The sequence below is a fragment of the Anguilla rostrata genome, chromosome 12 (assembly GCF_018555375.3).
Source record: "Anguilla rostrata isolate EN2019 chromosome 12, ASM1855537v3, whole genome shotgun sequence".
Classification (NCBI taxonomy): Eukaryota; Metazoa; Chordata; class Actinopteri; order Anguilliformes; family Anguillidae; genus Anguilla; species Anguilla rostrata.
Genome location: NC_057944.1, coordinates 6,621,859 through 6,643,412, shown reverse-complemented (window position 1 = coordinate 6,643,412; position 21,554 = coordinate 6,621,859). Strand labels below are relative to the sequence as shown.

General features: G+C 47.3%; 1 protein-coding gene across 1 annotated transcript in view; it reads right to left on the bottom strand.

Moving 5' to 3' along the window:
* Positions 1 to 629: 629 nt before the first annotated feature.
* LOC135235617 (LIM domain kinase 1-like) overlaps positions 630 to 21,554 on the bottom strand; it is a 40,111-nt gene continuing 19,186 nt past the window's right edge. The window contains exons 3-17 of the mRNA XM_064301289.1: positions 19,033 to 19,171; positions 13,872 to 13,981; positions 13,151 to 13,348; positions 12,120 to 12,225; positions 11,760 to 11,926; positions 11,375 to 11,564; positions 9,733 to 9,819; positions 8,088 to 8,219; positions 7,141 to 7,200; positions 6,804 to 6,869; positions 5,794 to 5,962; positions 5,004 to 5,059; positions 4,023 to 4,180; positions 2,710 to 3,817; positions 630 to 2,300 (exon numbers count right to left, since the gene is read on the bottom strand). Of these exons, the coding sequence (XP_064157359.1) occupies positions 3,655 to 3,817; positions 4,023 to 4,180; positions 5,004 to 5,059; positions 5,794 to 5,962; positions 6,804 to 6,869; positions 7,141 to 7,200; positions 8,088 to 8,219; positions 9,733 to 9,819; positions 11,375 to 11,564; positions 11,760 to 11,926; positions 12,120 to 12,225; positions 13,151 to 13,348; positions 13,872 to 13,981; positions 19,033 to 19,171 (1,801 nt within the window). The 3' untranslated portion in view covers positions 630 to 2,300; positions 2,710 to 3,654. The remainder of the gene's footprint in view (positions 2,301 to 2,709; positions 3,818 to 4,022; positions 4,181 to 5,003; positions 5,060 to 5,793; positions 5,963 to 6,803; positions 6,870 to 7,140; positions 7,201 to 8,087; positions 8,220 to 9,732; positions 9,820 to 11,374; positions 11,565 to 11,759; positions 11,927 to 12,119; positions 12,226 to 13,150; positions 13,349 to 13,871; positions 13,982 to 19,032; positions 19,172 to 21,554) is intronic.

The window sequence follows — 21,554 nt, the reverse complement described above, 5'->3', positions numbered from 1 at the left end:
GGGTAACACATTGTGTGTTTGTAAAATACGTTTACGTCATAAAAGGTGCAAATTAGCTGAAGCAGACTCCTGTTACGATAAAACGCATTGTCCCCTTAAGGGTACAGTAGAATATACATCATAAACGAATTCTTACATTAAACGGTACATTTCTTCGTCCGGGTTTGCACAGGAACGGTTGCAGCTTTACGCATGAAACGATTCTCCTTACTTTTTTCCCAGACCGCAGGATAACGAACCAAATATCCTGCTGCCTTGCAAGTTCAAACCGCAAAGGGGGCGAAAAAAAACATTCTATAAATTCCTCCCAAAATACAGCTTCACTCATGCCTCCCTTCTGGCGGACACCCGTAAAGCTGTCAGTTATCACAGCCGGAACAAGACAGGAGCTAGAGCGAGAAAAAAATTGAAATAATTTCATAATCGGCTTTACGAATTTTTTTTTTTCCATATGGCTTCGTAAAGGAGTAAATACTATGCAATCCATTACAAGAAAAATGTGGGATCGTCTGGACAAAATTTATTCTAAAACATGAAATAAATTAAATTAAATAAATAAAAGAAAAAAAAGATAAATCTTTAAAGAAAATAGTTTAATATATATATATATAAAGACAAGCAGACAGATGTTTTTAAGGAGAGGTCATTTAATTCCAGCTGTAGTGAGATACAGTCCTCTCCTCGGATTCAAATCCTTAAATAAAGTGCACACTTGTTTTCACAGCTTGTGTAAAAAAAATAAATATACAAGAAGAAGAAAAAAAAAACACAATCCCCACATTTAAATGAAGACAATGGATATATGGAAAATATGGCCCGGGGAGTATATAATAAAACAGGATATCAGTGATGATATAAAATATATTTAGGCATACATTTATTATACAAAATCATTTTTGATAAACATGCTACAAGTCGTTGGCAAGACTAGCTTAAAACAAAGGCACAGCAATGTTGGAGGTAAGGATCCTTTGAAAATAAGAATTAGCAGTTTCCTGGAGACATTCACGCAAACACCATGCCTTGTCCGACTCCCTCCAAGAAGTACATAAAACCCCTCGATTGCGTCTTTGCGCGTGAAATGGTAATGGTCGACACAGTGGGACTACTGCCCTCCTGCGATAGCATGGCTTCACTACAAACACCACGACTCCAGTACATTGTTACCTGAGCAGAACATTCGGGTTTCCAGTGTTAAAAGAGTACTTCAAGTGCGTTCTGAACGAGGAGCGCGAACGGGGCTTTCATTGTGTGTCGTGAGTTCGGCGCGTGAACAGGCTCGTGACACATCGGCTGTGACTGAAAGGATCGTTAGCAAGGCAGCAAAACCGGGGGGCATTTATGTGGCAAATAAAATTAAATATTTAATACGCTAAACTTTAGTCAAAGCACCAAACACCATGCGCCGAGACCCTCAAACTCCTGAGACACAATAGAGAAGCTGCTCTTCTAGCCACAGGGCACACCTTCCTGAGTATCACCAGCGAACATTATACAGCATCGTAGTGAATTCTGTATCCAGAAAGCGCAGAAAAGGTCAAACTACATGCACTGTACATTAGACAGAGTTCTCCAGTATACCCATGTACTCACACTGTAAACTGAAGCTCACATAGTTTTTGTTTACTCATGTAATGGAAATCAACTAACAGAAGCAAACAGTGGGTTTCTCATCTTTGATCTATGAGTTACTACAGTGAGACCTCCCTCTGCTCAGAGAGACCTCCCTGTGCTCACAGAAAGACCCTGACTCTGCTTTGCTCATTACCCAGAGGGCAGCTCCAATAGGGCCTGTTGACATTAGAACTCATGCTTATTTTACACCAGAGAAAATAAGCATAGACCTCAGGGCTGGCTGCTGAGAAAATATAGTGCAAATTATATTAGAGGAAAATCTATATAAAAAGATTACACTGGTTCCATTTGAGGAAGATTCAATGAGATTATTTTTATCCTTTAAACTGGTCTATGTGGTCTGTCTGCTTTTTCCACCAAGGTTCTGCATTTGCGATTAAATCACAGGCAGTACTGGGTTTAACAGAAGGGCCCGGTCCGAAGCAGGCCAGTGACCATCCATGACACTGAGCAGCCGGTCAGAACCGGTTGGGGTTTCGGTACGGGCCGACATCAACACGTCCTTAGTGACGCCATTTACGCACATGCTCACAGTGAGCAGGAAGGCCCAGGGTGGAACACAATCAGATTTCAGAGTGGGGGTGTCTCCTGCCCCCCGTCCCATTCTAAATAGGCACCTAGGACTCCTATCACTCAAACTCAAAATGCACTCGTAACAGCATTAACTATTATTATTATGATTGCGGTACAGATAAAGGGGTGTCTGTTTTCCTTGCTGCTGAAGCCCTGTATTGGTGCAAACATGCAGGCGCTTGTGAGTACATGGACCTGCTTGCGGTTACAGACCACGCCCCACTAAACTGCACGGTTACCGACCACGCCCCACTAAACCGCACGGTTACAGACCACGCCCCACTAAACTGCACGGTTACAGACCACGCCCCACTAAACCGCACGGTTACAGACCACGCCCCACTAAACCGCACGGTTACAGACCACGCCCCACTAAACCGCACGGTTACCGACCACGCCCCACTAAACCGCACGGTTACAGACCACGCCCCACTAAACCGCACGGTGACCGACCAGCCCCATAAACCGCACGGTTACAGACACGCCCCACTAAAACAACACGGTTAAACCACCCACTCAACCGCACGGTGACAGACCACGCCCCACTAAACCGCATGGTTACAGACCACGCCCCACTAAACCGCACGGTGACCGACCATGCCCTGCTTGGATGCACCCCCACCCTGTTCACTGCCACAGACAGTTTCAACCTGGCGGTTACTAAAATATGGCGATGTAGCATCAGTATATAAAATATTTCTGTACATACACATAATTTAAAACATTTACAACACATGATATTGTAAGCTATACAACGTGATTTGAACACTTAAGGTGGGCTTTACACTCAACACAAAAAATAAAATCAAGAAATTACGTAGATTGAGGAATTGCCAGAGTAACACTACAGTACAAGTAATTATCTCAGTGTCTCACACACACACACACACACACACACACACACAAATCAAACAGACTTAGGGTAATGTACACATAATTAGTCTGGCAGATTTCACAATCTCACATTTTCACATGTTTTTCCCCCCCAAGCATAAATAAATAAAACAATGTTATGAGTTCTGGACACTCACTTCTATGAGGGAGGAAAAGCCCTCTTTCAACTGAGTGTTATCTGAGGACTGAATTCCAGGACGGTATGAAAACATTAGACATGATATGCTATTATGAGAATAATAAGTCTTTAAGTGCCGGACCTGCAAGGGGATGGTGTTTGGTTTCAAGCCTCAGTTTAAAAAAACAAAAACAAAATGGCGGCGCAACAGAGACCTCACATTCAGCAGCAGAACCACTCAAGACATTCTGGCTTTGACGGGAGGAGGAAATGATTACACACGGCACAGCTTCCTCAGTCCACCACAGTGCCCCATGTGGCAGGAGCATGTAACTACAGCTCTCCTGTCAGGATCACATGCTGCCTCCCCCACCCCCACCCCCACCCACGCCAGTCCACTGGAGCCCCTGGGGTCCTCTTGGGCGGAGCTGGGCTCACTCGGGCTGCTCTGGGTGAGCGTGCAGCCCGTTCTCCGGGCGAGCGTGCTTCTCCCAGAATGCCTGCTGGATGTGGTCCAGCTCAGAGACCAGCGGGAGCCTGATGTCTAGGTGCATCTTCAGGTTCTCAAACCACTCCTCCAGCTTGAGGAAGGAGGGGCTGCAAGGGACACAACCAATCAGGTGTCAGTATCTGCCAGACCGCATGGGCACACCAATACACAAACGAAGAAACAAAATTCCCACAATGCAACAGAGTGAAATTAAACAGATATTAACATGTGTATAGTCCGACACTGGGAGTAAACGATAACAATATTCCATGCGGATTCTGGCTGGAAAGCTGCCACCAGGGGGCGCCTCACCGCTTCTCTGCATCCAGGTCACAACACAAGGCCGCTATGGGGAAGAAGGATGGGGGGCAGTCCGGGGGGCAGTAATGATCCAAGAAGCCCCTCACGTTCAGCCCAAAGTCCCTGGCGCGGGGAAGGTAGTCAGGGTCCGCATTCACTCGACCAATAATCTGCAAGAGAAGGACAGGGAAATAGTGTGGCGTGAGCAGGCATGCAAGCAGCTTCCTGTCACAGACAGCCTACAGACAACCGGTCTACATACAACCAACCTACAGACAGACAACCAACATACAGCCAGCCTACAGACAGCTAGCCCACATACAACAGCCAACATACAACAAACCTACATACAGCCAGTCTACATACAGTACAGACAGCCTACGTACAGACAGCCTACACACAACCAGCCTATATACAGCCAGCCTACAGCCTACAACCAGCCTATATACAGCCAGCCTACAGCCTACAACCAGCCTATATACAGCCAGCCTGCAGCCTACAAACAACCAGCCCATATACAGCCAGCCTACATACAACCAGCCTAAACACAACCAGCCTACATACAACCAGCCTACACACAACCAGCCTATATACAGCCAGCCTATAGCCTACAAACAACCAGCCTATATACAGCCAGCTTACAGCCTACAAACAACCAGCCTACATACAGCCAGCCTACAGCCTACAAACAACCAGCCTACATATAGCCAGCCTACACAAAACCAGCCTACATACAGCCAGCTCACTCCTCAGCTGCCCAGCATATCCCTCAGTAATGAGCTACTGCTCAATCCACCCTGTTATTTCACTTTTACTGCCTCATTCGAGCAAACGCACTGGAAACCCAGCTAATGGGCCCCACATCTGTGCCTGTGTCTGCCATCAAATAAAATTCCATGACATCTCGGATGGGAAAAAAAGTTATTTTAAACTTTAACACTGATTATTCCCCCCTCGCCTGGCCTCGCCCCGGCCCTGCTCCGAAGCACTCACCTCACACAGCATGATGCCGAAGGAGAAAATGTCCACTCTCTCATCGTAGCTCCTCCCTAAGGCAGGAAAGAGAAAACCAGCTTCACACAGAGCACCGCCATTATGGCTCAGCTAAAGCTCTCATAGCTGAAACATACATGAGCTGAGCACCGCCATTACGGCTCAGCTACAGCTGTCATAGCTAAAACATACGTGAGCTGAGCACCACCATTATGGCTCTGCTACAGCTGTCATAGCTAAAACATACGTGAGCTGAGCACCGCCATTAGGGCTCAGTTCAGGTATCACAGCTGAAACACACATCACAAATTATTACTATAGACTAACCCAATGGTAAACTCTTGTAATCCCAACATCCTCCCTTCTTATTAACTACAGGATATTATGGTTAATAACAGGAATTTCTGGTGCCTCCAAACCTCCTTTGCCATAGTATTTCATTTCTTTGCGCTCTTTAAAGAATTCTCAGAACGTGCATGGATGTGTTAGCGTCAACGGAAGAGGAACAGAACTTTCAATGGTGAGAAAACAGAGACGAGCATCTGCATAGCCTTCAGTAATACCTGTGTGCACGTGAGGTGCCTGGAGACAGTGCTAAACTGGGATGCAGGGATAAATCGCTCCGATTCAGGGCACGCGGAAAATGATGCAACAGGGATGCAAATCTTGAGATGCAGACCCCTAAACTCCACCGACTCCACTGCCCGGGACTCCTCCCACCTCGCACCCCTAAATTCCTCCCGCTCTCCGCCCACCAGTTCTGAGGTCTTCAAGCTCATTGGCTGCTCACCGTGGATCATTTCGGGGGCCATCCAGTAGGGGTTCCCCACCACCGTGTACCTCTTCCTGCGGTCCGGACGCTTCGGCCGCGAAAGCTTTGCCCCGGACTGCGTCTCCTGGGCCTTGTCCTCCACCATGAGGCGCGCCAGCCCAAAATCCGCCACCACCACGCTGTCATCCTGCACAGAGACACAGAGTCAGACCCTCCCACTTCTGGCCTCACAGTTAGCCCCTCCCACCTCTGACATCACAGTCAGCCCCTCCTCCCACCTCTGACGTCACAGTCAGACCCTCCCACTTCTGGCCTCACAGTTAGCCCCTCCCACCTCTGACCTCACAGTCAGCCCCTCCTCCCACCTCTGACCTCACAGTCAGCCCCTCCCACCTTCAACCTCACAGTCAGCCCGTCCTCCCACCTCTGATGTCATGCAGACCTCCACTTCGCCCCAGTACCCTCCCACCTCTGACCTCACAGTCAGCCCCTCCCACCTTCAACCTCACAGTCAGCCTATCCGACCTCCAGTCTCACAGTTAGCCCCTCCCACCTCTGACCTCACAGTCAGCCCGTCCTCCCACCTCTGACCTCACAGTCAGCCCCTCCTCCCACCTTCAACCTCACAGTCAGCCTATCCGACCTCCAGTCTCACAGTCAGCTCCTCCCACCTCTGTCCTCACGGTCAGTCCCTCCCATCTCCATCCTCGCAGTCAGCCCATGCAACCTCTGACCCCTCTGTCAGTCCCTCCTCCCACCTCTGACCTCACAGTAAGCCCCTCCCACTTCTGACCTCACAGTCAGCCCCTCCCCCTCTCCGTCCGCACGGTCAGTCATTTGTGAATCGTGGGTAAAAATTCCACTGCAGGACCCAAACCTGCGCAGTGACAAAGGCCTGACTGTGGCCGCAGTCTGCGATTGCGCAGCTCCGTCAACGCAAACGTCAAACTACCCGTCACCTGGAAAGACAGGTGCGCTGACTAAACCCCAGAGAATGAAGCAGGTCTCTATCACACCCCGATACTTGCCTCTCGCACAAGACAGTTGTGTGAATTCAGATCACGGTGGATTACGTTCATGGAATGCAGGTACGCCTGAAAGACGGAAAAGAGAACAGGATCAGACAGAGCGGCGTCGGCTTCGCTTTCTTCCTTTCCTTCCCTCCTTTCTCTCTCCCTCCCCCTCTCCGACCGAAGGCCATGATCTGGGCCCCGTACGGATCTGAACGCTCGCCGTTCGAGAGCTCGCCGCCCTGTCAGGAGCCCACTGTGGGCACTGCGGCACTAATCCGCGAGGGGCGTGACTCCGCGCAGTGGCTGCGCTCGGCCACAAGGGGCAGCGTAAGCTCGGCGGCGCCTCACTCACCATCCCGGAGGCGATGTCCTTGGCAAAACTCACTCTCTGTTTCCATGGATACATACTGTCCTGTTTAAAAAAAATAACATAAAAAACAGAACCAAGCCCAGTCAGCAAAAACACTAGAACACATACATGCAAATACATTATATGTCATGGGGTAATTCAAGAGTGGGGTGCCTCCTAGCTCCCTGTCCCATTGAACTCAATAGAAAGGTTAGCATGGACGAACCCCACTGCTTAAGTACCCCCTGACATATTGAAACATGGTGTCAGAAAAGGTGATGGTTTTGGGCATTCTGCAGCACAACACACTGCACAGCTGAGAGTCAAACAGCAGTGAAAGACTGACAGAGCTGAGACAGCACAGGATGGTCTTGACCTTCCCCCAGGCAATGTGACAGCCTGTTCAACACATACAGGAAATATTTAGCTAGTACAAAAGATGGTTTTAGCATTAACTGAGGCCAGGGGGGCAAGTACTTTTCCGTTTCAGGATATTAAATGCCTATTGATTTTTTTTTTGTTAAGTAGATAATGGAAGGGTTGTAACTTTATGTGTTATGTACTGCGTTATATCACCTCCTAACTACACCGGGAAATACGCAATGTTCAAATATCCTTTTGACTGAAAATATGCCAAAACCAAATGAGTTAGCAGGGTATTTTGCTTCTTCATAGCATTTATTCTCTTGCACTCTCTAAACAGACGCATACAAAGACATACGTGCACAGACTCACACAAACACATTACACACAGGTGCAAAGACTAGCACAAACAAACACACACACACAGACACACACACACACACACGCACACACACACAGACACACACAGACACAGACACGCACGCACGTACACACACGCACGCACACACACACACACACACACACACACGCACACACACACACACACACACACACACACACAGACACACAGACACAGACACACACACCATGTTTTTGATGATGTCGCGTAGCGTTCCGCCTCTGATGTACTCAGTGATGAAGTTGAGCCTCTTGTCCTTGTAGAGCACCCCGATGAACCTCAGGACGTTGGGGTGATCCAGACAACGCATCACCTTCACCTGGGGAGGCAGGTTAACAGGTTAAAGCCAATTCAGCAGGTAACAGGTTCACCCATTCAGATTACTGCAGTGCTGGTAAACTTAACAAGGCTTACGTTCTGCAAGTCACTGTGGTGCTGGAAATGCATGCACCACACCCGATTTACACGACAATATTATGAACGTTTGTCTGCTTTATGATGATTACTTTATGCTTTGGAATTCTCATTGTTGCTTTTCTTAGATAAATGTTCATTGTGTTATAGGGACGGTTTAAAAATCCAATCCGACGCAATCCTAATTTTTTAAACAAAAGAAACGATTGCACACCACGGTTCAACACCTAATTTCTTTAAAACCCCTTCAGAGCATGAAAGAAGATTTTCAGCAGAAATTTGTGGAAAGACATCTTCTCTACTGGGTCTGAGGTAGGCAAAATTTCATAGTTTCAAACATTTAAACTATTATTGAATTTTCACTGTTCAAATATAGAATGTTTTTACCAAAATATAGTATATGCAAACATGATCTATAGTTCAAAATGAAACGTATACAAGAGACTGTCACATATCTAATTGGGTGTAATTAATCAGACATCCAAGAAAATGACAAATTTACTGCTAGCCATTAACCAGTTAACACAGCTGTCATCACAGCCATAAAGAAACATAATTAGCATTATAATGAGCCCTGCCCTGCTGCCCCATCCTGGAGCTCTGGGGCGTGGCAGATGGGCGTGGCACAGGTGCTTCCTGCTGCAGTGTTTGCATTCTTTCACAGCACAGAACATTCCAGAGCACAGAGAGGACATTTCAGGTTCTTTAACAAGCCATACCTCCCTCACACACACACACACACACACACACACATAATCTCTCTCTCTCTCACACACACACATGCACCCACACACACACATGTAATCTCTCTCTCTCTCACACAAACACACACACACACACACGCACACGCACAACACAATCACACACACACACACACACACACACACAGGCGTGACCAATGTAACGTGAAAAACTCATCCCTGCATCAAAGATGCAATGCCACATATTAATCTGAATGAGGAAATGACATTTCCTAATGAATCAGTTGAAGCCAAACAGGTTTGTTGAGAAGCCTGAGGAAGGGAGTGTTCCTGTGTACCACCTTTGCCTGAGAGAGAGCAGTGTCCCTGTCAGTAACACACTCCAACGGCCATCAGCTCTCACTCCTTACCTACGGTTTAACCACTCACCCCAACCACTGTTCCAAACATAACAACAGACTACAAGTGCGGCGACAGGATAAAGATATTTAAGAGGACAGAAGATTAGAAAGAAAGATATTACAAGAGAAAAGAATGGTTTAGAGGGACATCAGAGAACAGTCGATTGGTTAGAGCAACACCAGACGAGATACGACTGGTTAGAGATACAAGATGATTGGATACAGAGATACTGCATAAAATATCACAGGATACAGAGATTATAAGAGATAACTTAGTCAGACATCAGAGGGATTACTGTGATTGTGTCAGACTTGCCTCCTTCAGGAACAGTCTCTGGGTCTCCTCGTCGAACCGGATCAGCTCCTTCATCACCATCACCTCGCCGGTCTCCCGATGAGTCACCTGACCACACAGAGGCGTGATGTCATCATCCGACAGCAGCAACAAAACCCCGTTCCACTGACGGAACCAGAACTCCACCGGGCCAAACCATGCCTTCATGTTTACGTTACGTCCACTTTCACTCGTTAATACTCACAAAACATCTGATCTCGTTAGTGCCCACTCCAAGTGAGTTTCCAGCTCATTCAGAGCCACACACATCTTACATCCGTATAAACATTAAACTTGTCTTTTTTAATGCAATGTCCTATAACCTCAAAGTACTGTTCTGTACAATTGGTGAATGCTGCCATCTTCTGGCCATAAGGGAAATGACAGCCGTGACTTCCGCTCCAACAACAGCACGTTTCATTCAGCTCAGTGTCCCCTTGCTGACCCCCCCACCAGACAATGACCAGCAGGTCAAGAGGAAAGAATGGCAGGGGGGTGGCCCAAAACAGCAACACAAACGCAAGAGAGACAGAAAAGCTCCCTGTCGCCAGCTTTGAGGAAGGCCCCGTGCTGGAAGAGAGACCTGAGCCCTAACACTGAGAGGGCCCAGGCTGGGTAGAAGAGGGCAACAGTGCTGCGTGAGACAGGGCAACAGTGCTGCGTGAGACAGGGCGACCGCGCTGGGTAAATTAGGTCAGTGTTGGGTAAGAAGTTAATGTGTTGGGTAACACAGATGGCAGAGACGGCAGTGCTGGGTAAGAAAGATGGCAGTGCTTGGTATGAGAGATGACAGTGCTGGGTAAGAGAGTTGGCAGTGCTGGATAAGAGTTGGCAGTGCTGGGTAAAAGAGATGGCAGTGCTGGGTAAGAGAGATGACAGTGCTGGGTATGAGAGTTGGCAGTGCTGGGTAAAAGAGATGGCAGTGCTGGGTAAGAGAGATGGAAGTGCTGGGTAAGAGAGATGGCAGTGCTGGGTAAGAAAGATGGCAGTGCTGGGTAAGAGAGATGACAGTGCTGGGTATGAGAGTTGGCAGTGCTGGGTAATAGAGATGGCACTGCTGGGTATGAGAGATGGCAGTGCTGGGTAAGAGAGACGGCAGTGCTGGGTAAGACAGATGGCAGTGCTGGGTAAGAAAGATGGCAGTGCTGGGTAAGAGAGTTGGCAGTGCTGGGTAAGAAAGATGGCAGTGCTGGGTAAGAGAGATGACAGTGCTGGGTAATAGAGATGGCAGTGCTGGGTAAGAGAGTTGGCAGTGCTGGGTAAGAAAGATGGCAGTGCTGGGTAAGAGAGACAGCAGTGCTGGATAAGAGAGATGGCAGTGCTGTGTAAGAGAGACGGCAGTGCTGGGTAAGACAGATGGCAGTGCTGGGTAAGAAAGATGGCAGTGATGGGTAAGAGAGATGGCAGTGCTGGGTAAGAGAGATGGCAGTGCTGGGTAAGAGAGATGGCAGTGCTGGGTAAGAGAGATGGCAGTGCTGGGTAAGAGAGACGGCAGTGCTGGGTAAGAGAGATGGCAGTGCTGGGTAAGAGAGACGGCAGTGCTGGGTAAGAGAGATGGCAGTGCTGGGTAAGAGAGATGACTGTTGGGTAACAGAGGCTGCGCTGTGGGGCAAATGAGCTGTACCTTTATGGCCTGTCCGAAGCAGCCTTTTCCCAGCACTTCGCCGTGGATGAGGTCAGAGGGACGGAAGATTCTGTGCGTCCTGTCGCTCGACACGACGCGCAGCGACTCCGAGCGCCCGATGTCCTTCCTCTGGGACAGCGGGGAGGCGGCGGCACTGGACCCTGGAGACTTATCAATACTACAGCTCCGCCTGCAGGGGGAGACAGAGAGCTATCAATACTTCAGCTGAACCAGCAGGGGGAGACAGAGAGCTATCAATACTACAGCTGCACCAGCAGGAGGAAACAGAGAGCTATCAATACTACAGCTACTCTATACAGCTATAATACAGACAATATCTCAGTTTGCTTCCTAATAATATGCCTAATAATCACTCAGCTCTTACGTGATGGCTCGAGAGCGGAGGCAGGTGATGTCGGGGTGGGGGGAGCGTATGATTGGTTGAGGGGGACTGGGTCCATCCACCTGGTCCCCCGAAACAGCAGGGTCGTGGGGGTCATGCTCGATCGTCAACTGCAGTAGCCGGCTGGTACTCTGAATCAGGAGATCAATCTGCACACACACGCACACACACACACACACACACACACACACACACACACACACACACACACACACACGCACACACACAGACACACACACACACACACGCACACACACAGGCACACAGAGGGATGTCAGCACTGGAAGGACAGGTAGGCGCTTTCAGGGACAGGCTGTGTGAGATGGGTGTGGCTGCCATTACCTCATCGAGTGGAACATTCCGGATTGGGGTCCCGTTGATCTCCAGGATACGGTCCCCTATGTGAATGGAGTTCCTCACGTCCGGACTGATGCAGTCAGCATCCACCCTGAAACACACCGAGAATGAGATACGGTATGCGCAGACATAGAGAGCAGAACAGTGTGTGTAGCTCTAGTGTAGCCATAGAGGGTACAGTGTGTAGCTCTAGTGTAACCACAGAGGGTACAGTCTGTAGCTGTAGTGTAGCCATAGAGGGTACAGTGTGTAGGTCTAGTGTAACCATAGAGGGTATAGTGTGGAGCTCTAGTGTAACCATAGAGGGTACAGTGTGTAGCTCTAGTGTAACCATAGAGGGTACAGTGTGGAGCTCTAGTGTAACCATAGAGGGTACAGTGTGTAGCTCTAGTGTAACCATAGAGGGTACAGTGTGTAGCTGTAGTGTAGCCATAGAGGGTACAGTGTGTAGCTCTAGTGTAACCATAGAGGGTACAGTGTGTAGCTGTAGTGTAGCCATAGAGGGTACAGTGTGGAGCTCTAGTGTAACCATAGAGGGTACAGTGTGTAGCTCTAGTGTAACCATAGAGGGTACAGTGTGTAGCTGTAGTGTAGCCATAGAGGGTACAGTGTGTAGCTCTAGTGTAACCATAGAGGGTACAGTGTGTAGCTCTAGTGTAGCCATAGAGGGTACAGTGTGTAGCTCTAGTGTAGCCATAGAGGGTACAGTGTGTAGCTCTAGTGTAACCATAGAGGGTACAGTGTGTAGCTCTAGTATAGCCATAGAGGATACAGTGTGTAGCTCTAGTGTAACCATAGAGGGTACAGTGTCTAGCTCTAGTGTAGCCATAGAGGCTACAGTGTGTAGCCGTGTGTAACCATAGAGGATACAGTGTGTAGCCGTGTGTAGCCACAGAGGCTACAGTGTGTAGGGCAGTAGAGTGTGTAGCACACTATCTAGTGCACTGCACCTTATGTAATACAACAGAATGTGTAGTGCTATAGTTTGTAGCACAGAGGAGTATGCAGTAACTCACTCAGACACGCGTACAGTGTGGCCATGTTCAGGGAGAAGGCCATTGGGGGCGTGGTCCTTGTCGATGGACACAGACAAGCCCCGCCTCCCCTCGCTGGAGGCTGGGATTGACACAAGCGTCACCGTGTGCGGAATCCTGGAGCACGGGGAGTCCGGCAGGTTCACTGGGGTCACGATGGTCTGGTAGTAACAGTGCCCACTGCAGGATGGGAGGAATTACAGCAGGACCAGAACAGACAGGGGAGGGGAGAGGGATAATATTAATCAGTTAATGCATGAGCACGCATGTGTGTGTGCGTGTGCTCATGAGTGTGTCTGTGCACATCTGTAAGTGTGTGTGCTTATGTGTGTGTGTGCATGTGTGTGTCTGTGTGTGCATGTGTGTGTCTGTGTGTGCATGAGTGTGTGCCTGTGTGTGTGTGTGTGTATGTGTGCGTGTGTATGTCTGTGTGTGTGTGTGTATGTTTGTGTATATGTGCTTGTCTGTGTGTGTGCGTATGTGTGTCTATGTGCATGTGTGAGTGTGTGTGTACGCGTGTGTGTGTTTGTGAGTATGTGTGTGTGTGTTTGTGAGTAGGTGTGTGTGTGTGTGTGCATGTGTGAGTGTGTGTGTACGTGTGTGTGTGTTTGTGAGTAGGTGTGTGTGTGTGTGTGAGTGTGTATGTGCGCGTGTGTGTGGGTGTGCGTCTGTGTATGTGTGTGTTTGTGGCTGCGTCTCTCACCAGTAGAGCTTGGACCTCTCCACCAGAGCGTAGGTGTCTCCATCGCCGATGAAGGTTCCGCAGTTCAGGCAGGTGAAGCACTCTGGGTGATACTTCTGTTCGCCTGCAACCTGCCAGACAAAGTTCAACACTTTCAAATTTACCGCCAGTACAGGCAAAACATCTAAACCAATACTAGTACATGTTCTACAAATAAGTGCACTAAATACTGAAAATATAATTTATCATTCAAAATTGCATCTTTGTTATACCTATCACATTTAAAAATATTTTCTGTAATCATAATGCAGCAATCGTTATCACAGCATAATTTACATATGGAACTGTGTGGGCGTTGAGGGAAATTCTGGCCCCTAAGAGTGAATGGATTTTGTCTCAATTTAAATCTCCATGAGCCACAGGCCAGGAAGTGATGAAACATTCCAGCTTCCTGTTAAGTGAAATGGTGAGAAGATCAGAGCTTTTGAACGTACGGGAACCCACAGAACATTGGGCACATTACCCCTGACTTTGGCCTTACGCTAATATTTGTTTACATTACATTATTGAGCCAAATTACATCTGCTCAAATGACCCCTGCTTGCATATTCATAAAGAGCCACGAAAAGACATTACCAGCTGAGAGTTCAAATGTTTTTTTTTTCCCTTACACAGAGGAAGGCTTGTATCACCAGACTGCACCAGCGTCCTGTACATCACATGAAGAGCATAACCCCCCACCCCCCCACCCACCCCAAAATGTAGCACAAGGCCTCCACAGTGACCACATCCCTCGCGGGTGGACCGGGTCTCAACCACAGCTCACCTAAGCCGTGTATTTAGAGTGATGTGTGACAGGGGCTGTGACACATGGAACACCACAGACCCAATCAGGCATACGGACGGAACGAGTCACACAGTACACTCACACCCCCCACCACGCGCGCACACACACACACACACGCCCACACACACCACCCTCCCCCGCTCACACCCGCACACACACCACACACACACACACACACACTCACACACCCTCCTCCCCGCTACACACACACACACACACACACACTCACACCACCCTCCCCCCCCGCCACACACACTCACACACACACACCACACTCACACACCCCCCCCCGCTACACACACTCATCCATCCACACACACACACACACACTCACCCCCCCTACCACACACACACACACACACTCATGCACACACTCACAACACCCTCACCCCCGCTACACACACTCTCCCACACACACACACACACACACACTCAGACATGTACACACACACACACACACACACTCATGCACACACTCACACCACCCTCCCCCTGCTACACACACACTCTCTCACACACACACACGCTCACACACACACACACACACACACACACACACACGCTCACACACACACACACAGATGCAGTCACACACACACACACAGACGCAGTCACACACACACACACACACACACTCATGCACACACTCACAACACCCTCCCCCGCTACACACAGTCTCTCACACACACACACACACACACACACACACACACACACACACTCAAAGACACAAACTCACGGGTGAGTGAATTCATGCCCCGAAATCCCCCCCTCTGTTCCAGTCCAACCAGTCATACAATGAAACAGCCACGTGCTGTTTAACATTTCTTATTGTCTTAAACAACAGCCAAATGTTAACAGTTAAAATGTTATTCCACTAGTTTACAAAAGTCATAATATGTCTTCAGTTTCATATCAATCTCTAACGCACACCCAGTTTTGCTGTTTGCCACAACTTCAGTAAAAACTGACTGAATGGGTGTTTTAAAAGCTCAGTGATGTATTCGACTGAAATGTGTTAAAAGTTTAAACACAAACACACACGCACATGCTCACACTCACACATACACACACAATACACACAAACACACAGAATACACACACATAGAACACACACAAACACACAGAACACACACACATAGAACACACACAGACACATACATACATACAGAATACACACACACACACACACACACAGGATACACACACACACACACACACAGAATACACACACACACACACACACAGGATACACACACACACACAATCTCACCTTATTTTTTCTCCAAAGTCTGAAGCAGCAGTAGCTCCACAGAACTAGGTCTCTCAGCATCACTACAACACTCTGCCCAGCACACACCGAGCTGTCAAAAGCCAAAGCCTCCTCACCGGCCTGCACAGGTCTGGCCACGCCTCCTCTTACCTCATAACCCCCCCCACCCCCCCACCACCAGCCTGCACAGGTCTGGCCATGCCTCCTCTGACCTCATAAGCCCATATCCCCAACGCTCTCACTCCCCCGAGCAGTCACAGCTCGTTCTCCGTGACCTCATCGCTTCCTACTCCGCCCACCCGTCGGTGCCCGAAAAAATCCCCTCCGTGCCCCAGCGCAGCAAACAGTTACAGTCGGGGGCTTTGAAACCACAACGGCCTTCAGGACTCAGCTCTCACGGTTTCAATTCTCATTTCATTGCACGTTGACTGGAACTAAAGCGACTTATTTCGATGCGCTGTGATGGTCATGTGCTCCAGGGACAGCATACAGTTTGCCAACTAGAGCCCAGATAGGGGAATTCCACAGCGCAGTTCTTCATTTCAAAACACCCATCACCGACCGGGGCTTCTGGCTCTGAGAAAGTACGGCGAGACCGGGAAATCCAGGGAAATCCTGGGGGATTTGCAGCGATGTCGGAACATGTCCGCCCAGTCAGATAAACACAAGCGCAAGCCGGGTTTGGCCTGTTCATACACGGTAAATGCTGCGCTCATTCAGCTCAACGCGGTCGCCGGGTCAGACAGCGGGAGCAGGGGAGTTCGCGCAGAACGTGGCAACCCCCGGAGCGGACAGGGTGAGAGAGTAAGGCGGGCGGAGTGTTCCGGATGGGCACTGGCAGTACTGCTGCGTCAGCGTCCCGCAGGCCCACCCCAGTACATAAATCACTCCGAAAGCAGCGTTTATTAACTTCGGCTGGACCGCGTCCCGGTACAGGAACCCGTCGCCATGGAGAAAAGGGAGCACTTAATTCTCCAGCCTTTTTTTTTTTTGGCTTCCGGAACCGTCCGTGGTTTTGTTACTGACCGCGCTCTCGTTAAGATGAGAGGACATACGAGGACGGAGTGTAGCACAGTGGGTAAAGAACTGGGCTTGTAACCGAAAGGTCGCAGTTTCGATTCCCGGGTAAGGACACTGCCGTTGTACCCTTGAGCAAGGTACTTAACCGAAATTGCTTCAGTATATATGCAGCTGTATAAATGGACACAATGTAAAATGCTATGTAAAAAATTGTGTAAGTCGCTCTGGATAAGAGCGTCTGCTAAACGCCTGTAATGTAATAATGTAATGAGTGCACACACAAGCACATCTCCATTCAGTATGAGACCCTAAGCACACGGAAGCTCCGCAGAATGAAGCAGAGACATCTCAAAACGGGGCTCAAATAAAGGACTCACACACACCCAGACCTGCCAACCTTAGGAAAATATTTTGAGTACCACAATAGTCAGTGTGATGCTTAGTTCACATACTTTCACATGTACCACTTCGCTTTGCACGCACACACAAGCCTTTCTTCATAACTCTAGTTTTGACTGTTGAAGTGATCAGGCAAAATCGTATAATTTGACCTGATTCTAAAATATCACTTGCACTGCACTGGGCTATATTGTGATATACTTGCAAGTCAAAAGTTTGAGTACACCTGCTTAAAACAATTTTTTTCATGATTAATATTTCATTATATGATATGTGTGCTTATACAAACAGATAACCATAAGTGAATTGCATTCAATTATTTAATAAAAATGGAAATGATTTATTTTGTATATTGTAACATATGTTTTCATTTTTAAGTATTTACAGAAACTTACGTTGTAATGTAAAAAAAAAAAACTTATGTTGCGATGTAAAGCACTGTCAATTATGAATAAAGTTTCTGTTCATGATTTCAAATTTTATTTTAATAAATAATTGAATCAGCTTATATAGGCACACATCATATAGGCCTAATGAAAAAAAAAGTATTCAATTGAAAAATTATCTAGGAATGAAGGCCTTTGTAACTAGAGGTTTAGCTAAATTACTACCTGAAGCTCCTTGGTGGCTAATGTCAAAATCATAATCGCACAATGTGCAAAATGCATGGTGCGGAAGTTTTGAGGGGCGGAGGCACGGCCATTGCTCCTGATATTTTGCGAGGAACTTCTGGGGGGCATGGACCTGCTTCTTTTTAGTAGGTCTCTCTCTTATGCCATATTATGGAAGGCTCTCCTTGTTAGTATCCTGTCGTCATTTGACGTCATGATTATTTTCGAACTGCAAGGCTGGTCGGGTGACTGGCTGCAATAATAGTGATTATTTGCTACGCTAGCAGTCTCTAGTCAAACACCTTTGCAATGGTCACTTTGCTCCAACAGAGCGTGCGCGATTCAAAGTTTGAACAGGGAGTCTCCGTAGCGTTTGAGTCACTGCAGCTAAATTACTCCATCAGTTATTCACACGTCTCGTAAAGAGGTTAAATCGCATGCGAGCTACTACTACGGCTAACTATATACACAAATTTATCTCATTAGGATATACCCCTTGAAATGCATCATCTCGTAAAGTTCCCGAAGTGGTGGTGAGTTTGGTAGTGGAATGTGGTGAGTTTGACAGTGGTATGTGGTGTGTTTGGTAGAGGAATGTAGTAAGTTTGGTAGTGGTATGTGGTGAGTTTGGTGGAGGTATGTGGTGAGTTTGGTAGTGGAATGTGGTGTTTTTGGTAGTGGAATGTGGTGAGTTTGGTAGTGGAATGTGGTGAGTTTGACAGTGGAATGCGGTGAATTTGGTAGAGGAATGTGGTGAGTTTGGTAGTGGAATGCGGTGAATTTGGTAGTGGAATGTGGTGAGTTTGACAGTGGTATGTGGTGTGTTTGGTAGAGGAATGTGGTGAGTTTGGTAGTGGTATGTGGTGTGTTTGGTAGTGATATATGTGGTGTGTTTTGTAGTGATATATGTGGTGTGGTTGGTAGTGATATATGTGGTGTGTTTGGTAGTGGTATATGGTGTGTCTGGAAGTGGTATATGGTGAGATTTGTACACATGCTGTTGTGGTGATGTTTTCGGCATTGAGCGCTTACCATGATGAGGCCCGTGCTGATTGGCTCCGAGCAGCCATGGCAGAGCTCTCCGAAGCGCGCCCAATAGTCTTTCTTACAGAAGAGCTGCCCCTCCTTCTCATAGTACCAGTGTGACAGAGAGGCCTTGCAGTCACAGCATCTGAGGAGAGAGAACGACAGCGCTGACACAACCATAGCATAACCAGACCTAACAGAATACCGACACAACCGTGACTCAACAAAACAGAATGCTGACACAACCGTAACACAACCAAAGGGAACGCTGACACAACCATAGCACAACCGAACAAAATGCTGACACAACCATAATACAAGCAAACAGAATGCTGACACAACCATAACTCAACCCTAACGCATCGATAAACTAACCCTACTGCAATGCGGACACAACACAAACGTAATCCTAACACAGCACTCATGCATCAGCGACGCTAGCAAACCCTATATGGCAACGCTAATGCAACCCTAATACAACCCTAATGTAACAATTAAACAATACTACACACACTGTGATGCAATACTGACACAACACATTCCTCACACAACACTAATACTACCCCCTCTCAACCCTAACATAACACTAAAGAAATGCTAACATAAGGCTAATGCACACAAAACTCAAACGCAACGCAACCCTAACACACCAGTTGCACATCCCTAACACAACAGTAAGGCAACTTAACGAAGCAGCCCTACCACAACACTATCACGCCATTAGCGCGACAATAGCTCAACCCTAACACAACACGGCAAATGGCTGTTTGAACTGGGGGAGCAAGCAGCCAAAGGCTGAATGTCTTTTAAGTCCCAACACTCACGGTCCCGGCCTCTCCGTTACAGAGGAGACGCGCAATCTATCTCACTTAACGTGTGCAGTGGGCCCTTCCCGCAGATGATAAAATGCAATGGCCGCCATCATAAATAGCTTTAAAAACCATGGAGCCGGACCAAACGAGACCGCACCGCAGCCTTGGGACCAGAGGAGGAGTCTAGGCAGGGCTGATGGCACGTTTTCAACAGGCTGGCCGCACGGTCTTTAAAGCACTCTGAACACTGAGGAGGGACGGGGGTGGAAAACACACATGCACACACAAGCACACACACACACACACACACACATGCTCACACACACACACACACACACACACACACACACACACACACACAGAGCGTGTGCTGGTGCAGTACTCCGGAGCTACAGGTGTGTGTTGGTACAGATGAGCTAAGTGCCCACTGTAATGTAAGATGATCGGACGCATACAGAGGTCTCTCCCAGTCAGAGTCTAATTCCAAACGAACTTCATCACTGGGCACAGCTGCACCAAAGAATCGCGTATTGGGTTCAGCTTTCAAAAGCAGTACTTCATCCTCTCAGCCACTGCCTCAACACACAGCATTATACACAGATCAACTGAACATCCGCACGTCATACCTGTTGCTAGGGGAGCCAATTCTCCACAGACAGACAGTTCCTGAATAACAGTGTTCAGACCTCTGGCAGCTGAACGCTCAACCCCTGAAACTCATTTCACACCCAATCTACCTTTTTTGCTTTATTGCTTGATAAATACAGTTAATATAATTATTTTCACAAGACAAAAAACTCTACAGAAGAGCCAGGAGTGTGTGTCAACGCTGGCTCTCCTCTAGTGTGTATTAACACTGACACACCTGTAGTGTGTATTAACACTGGCTCTCCTGTAGTGTGTATTAACACTGACACCACTGTAGTGTGTATCACTGGCTGCTGTAGTGTGTATTAACACTTGTGTTCTCCACGTCTGTATCCACCTCTGCATAGGACATCTGCAAAGTGACTGTAATATCACGTAATGTAAGGCAGTGTAATGTAGTATAATGTAATGCAGTGTAGCATAATATAGTATAACGTAGTCTAATGAAGTGTAATGTAATGTATTGTAATGTAGTGTAATGCAATGTACTGTAGTGTAGTGTAATGTAGTATAATGCAATGTATTGTAGTGTAGTGTAATGTAGTATAATGCAATGTAATGTACCATAATGTAGTATAATGTAGCGTAATGAAGTAATGTAATGTATTATAGTGTAGTGTAATGTAGTGTAATGAAGTAATGTAATGTATTATAGTGTAGTGTAATGTAATGTATTATAGTGTAGTGTAATGTAGTGTAATGAAGTAATGTAATGTATTATAGTGTAGTGTAATGTAATGTATTATAGTGTAGTGTAATGTAGTGTAATGAAGTAATGTAATGTATTATAGTGTAGTGTAATGTAGTGTAATGAAGTAATGTAATGTATTATAGTGTAGTGTAATGTAATGTATTATAGTGTAGTGTAATGTAATGTATTATAGTGTAGTGTAATGTAGTGTAATGAAGTAATGTAATGTATTATAGTGTAGTATAATGTAATGCATTATAGTGTAATGTAGTGTAATGAAGTAATGTAATGTAGTGTAGTGTAATGTAGTGTAATGAAGTAATGTAATGTATTATAGTGTAGTGTAATGTATTGTAGTGTAGTGTAATGTAGTGTAA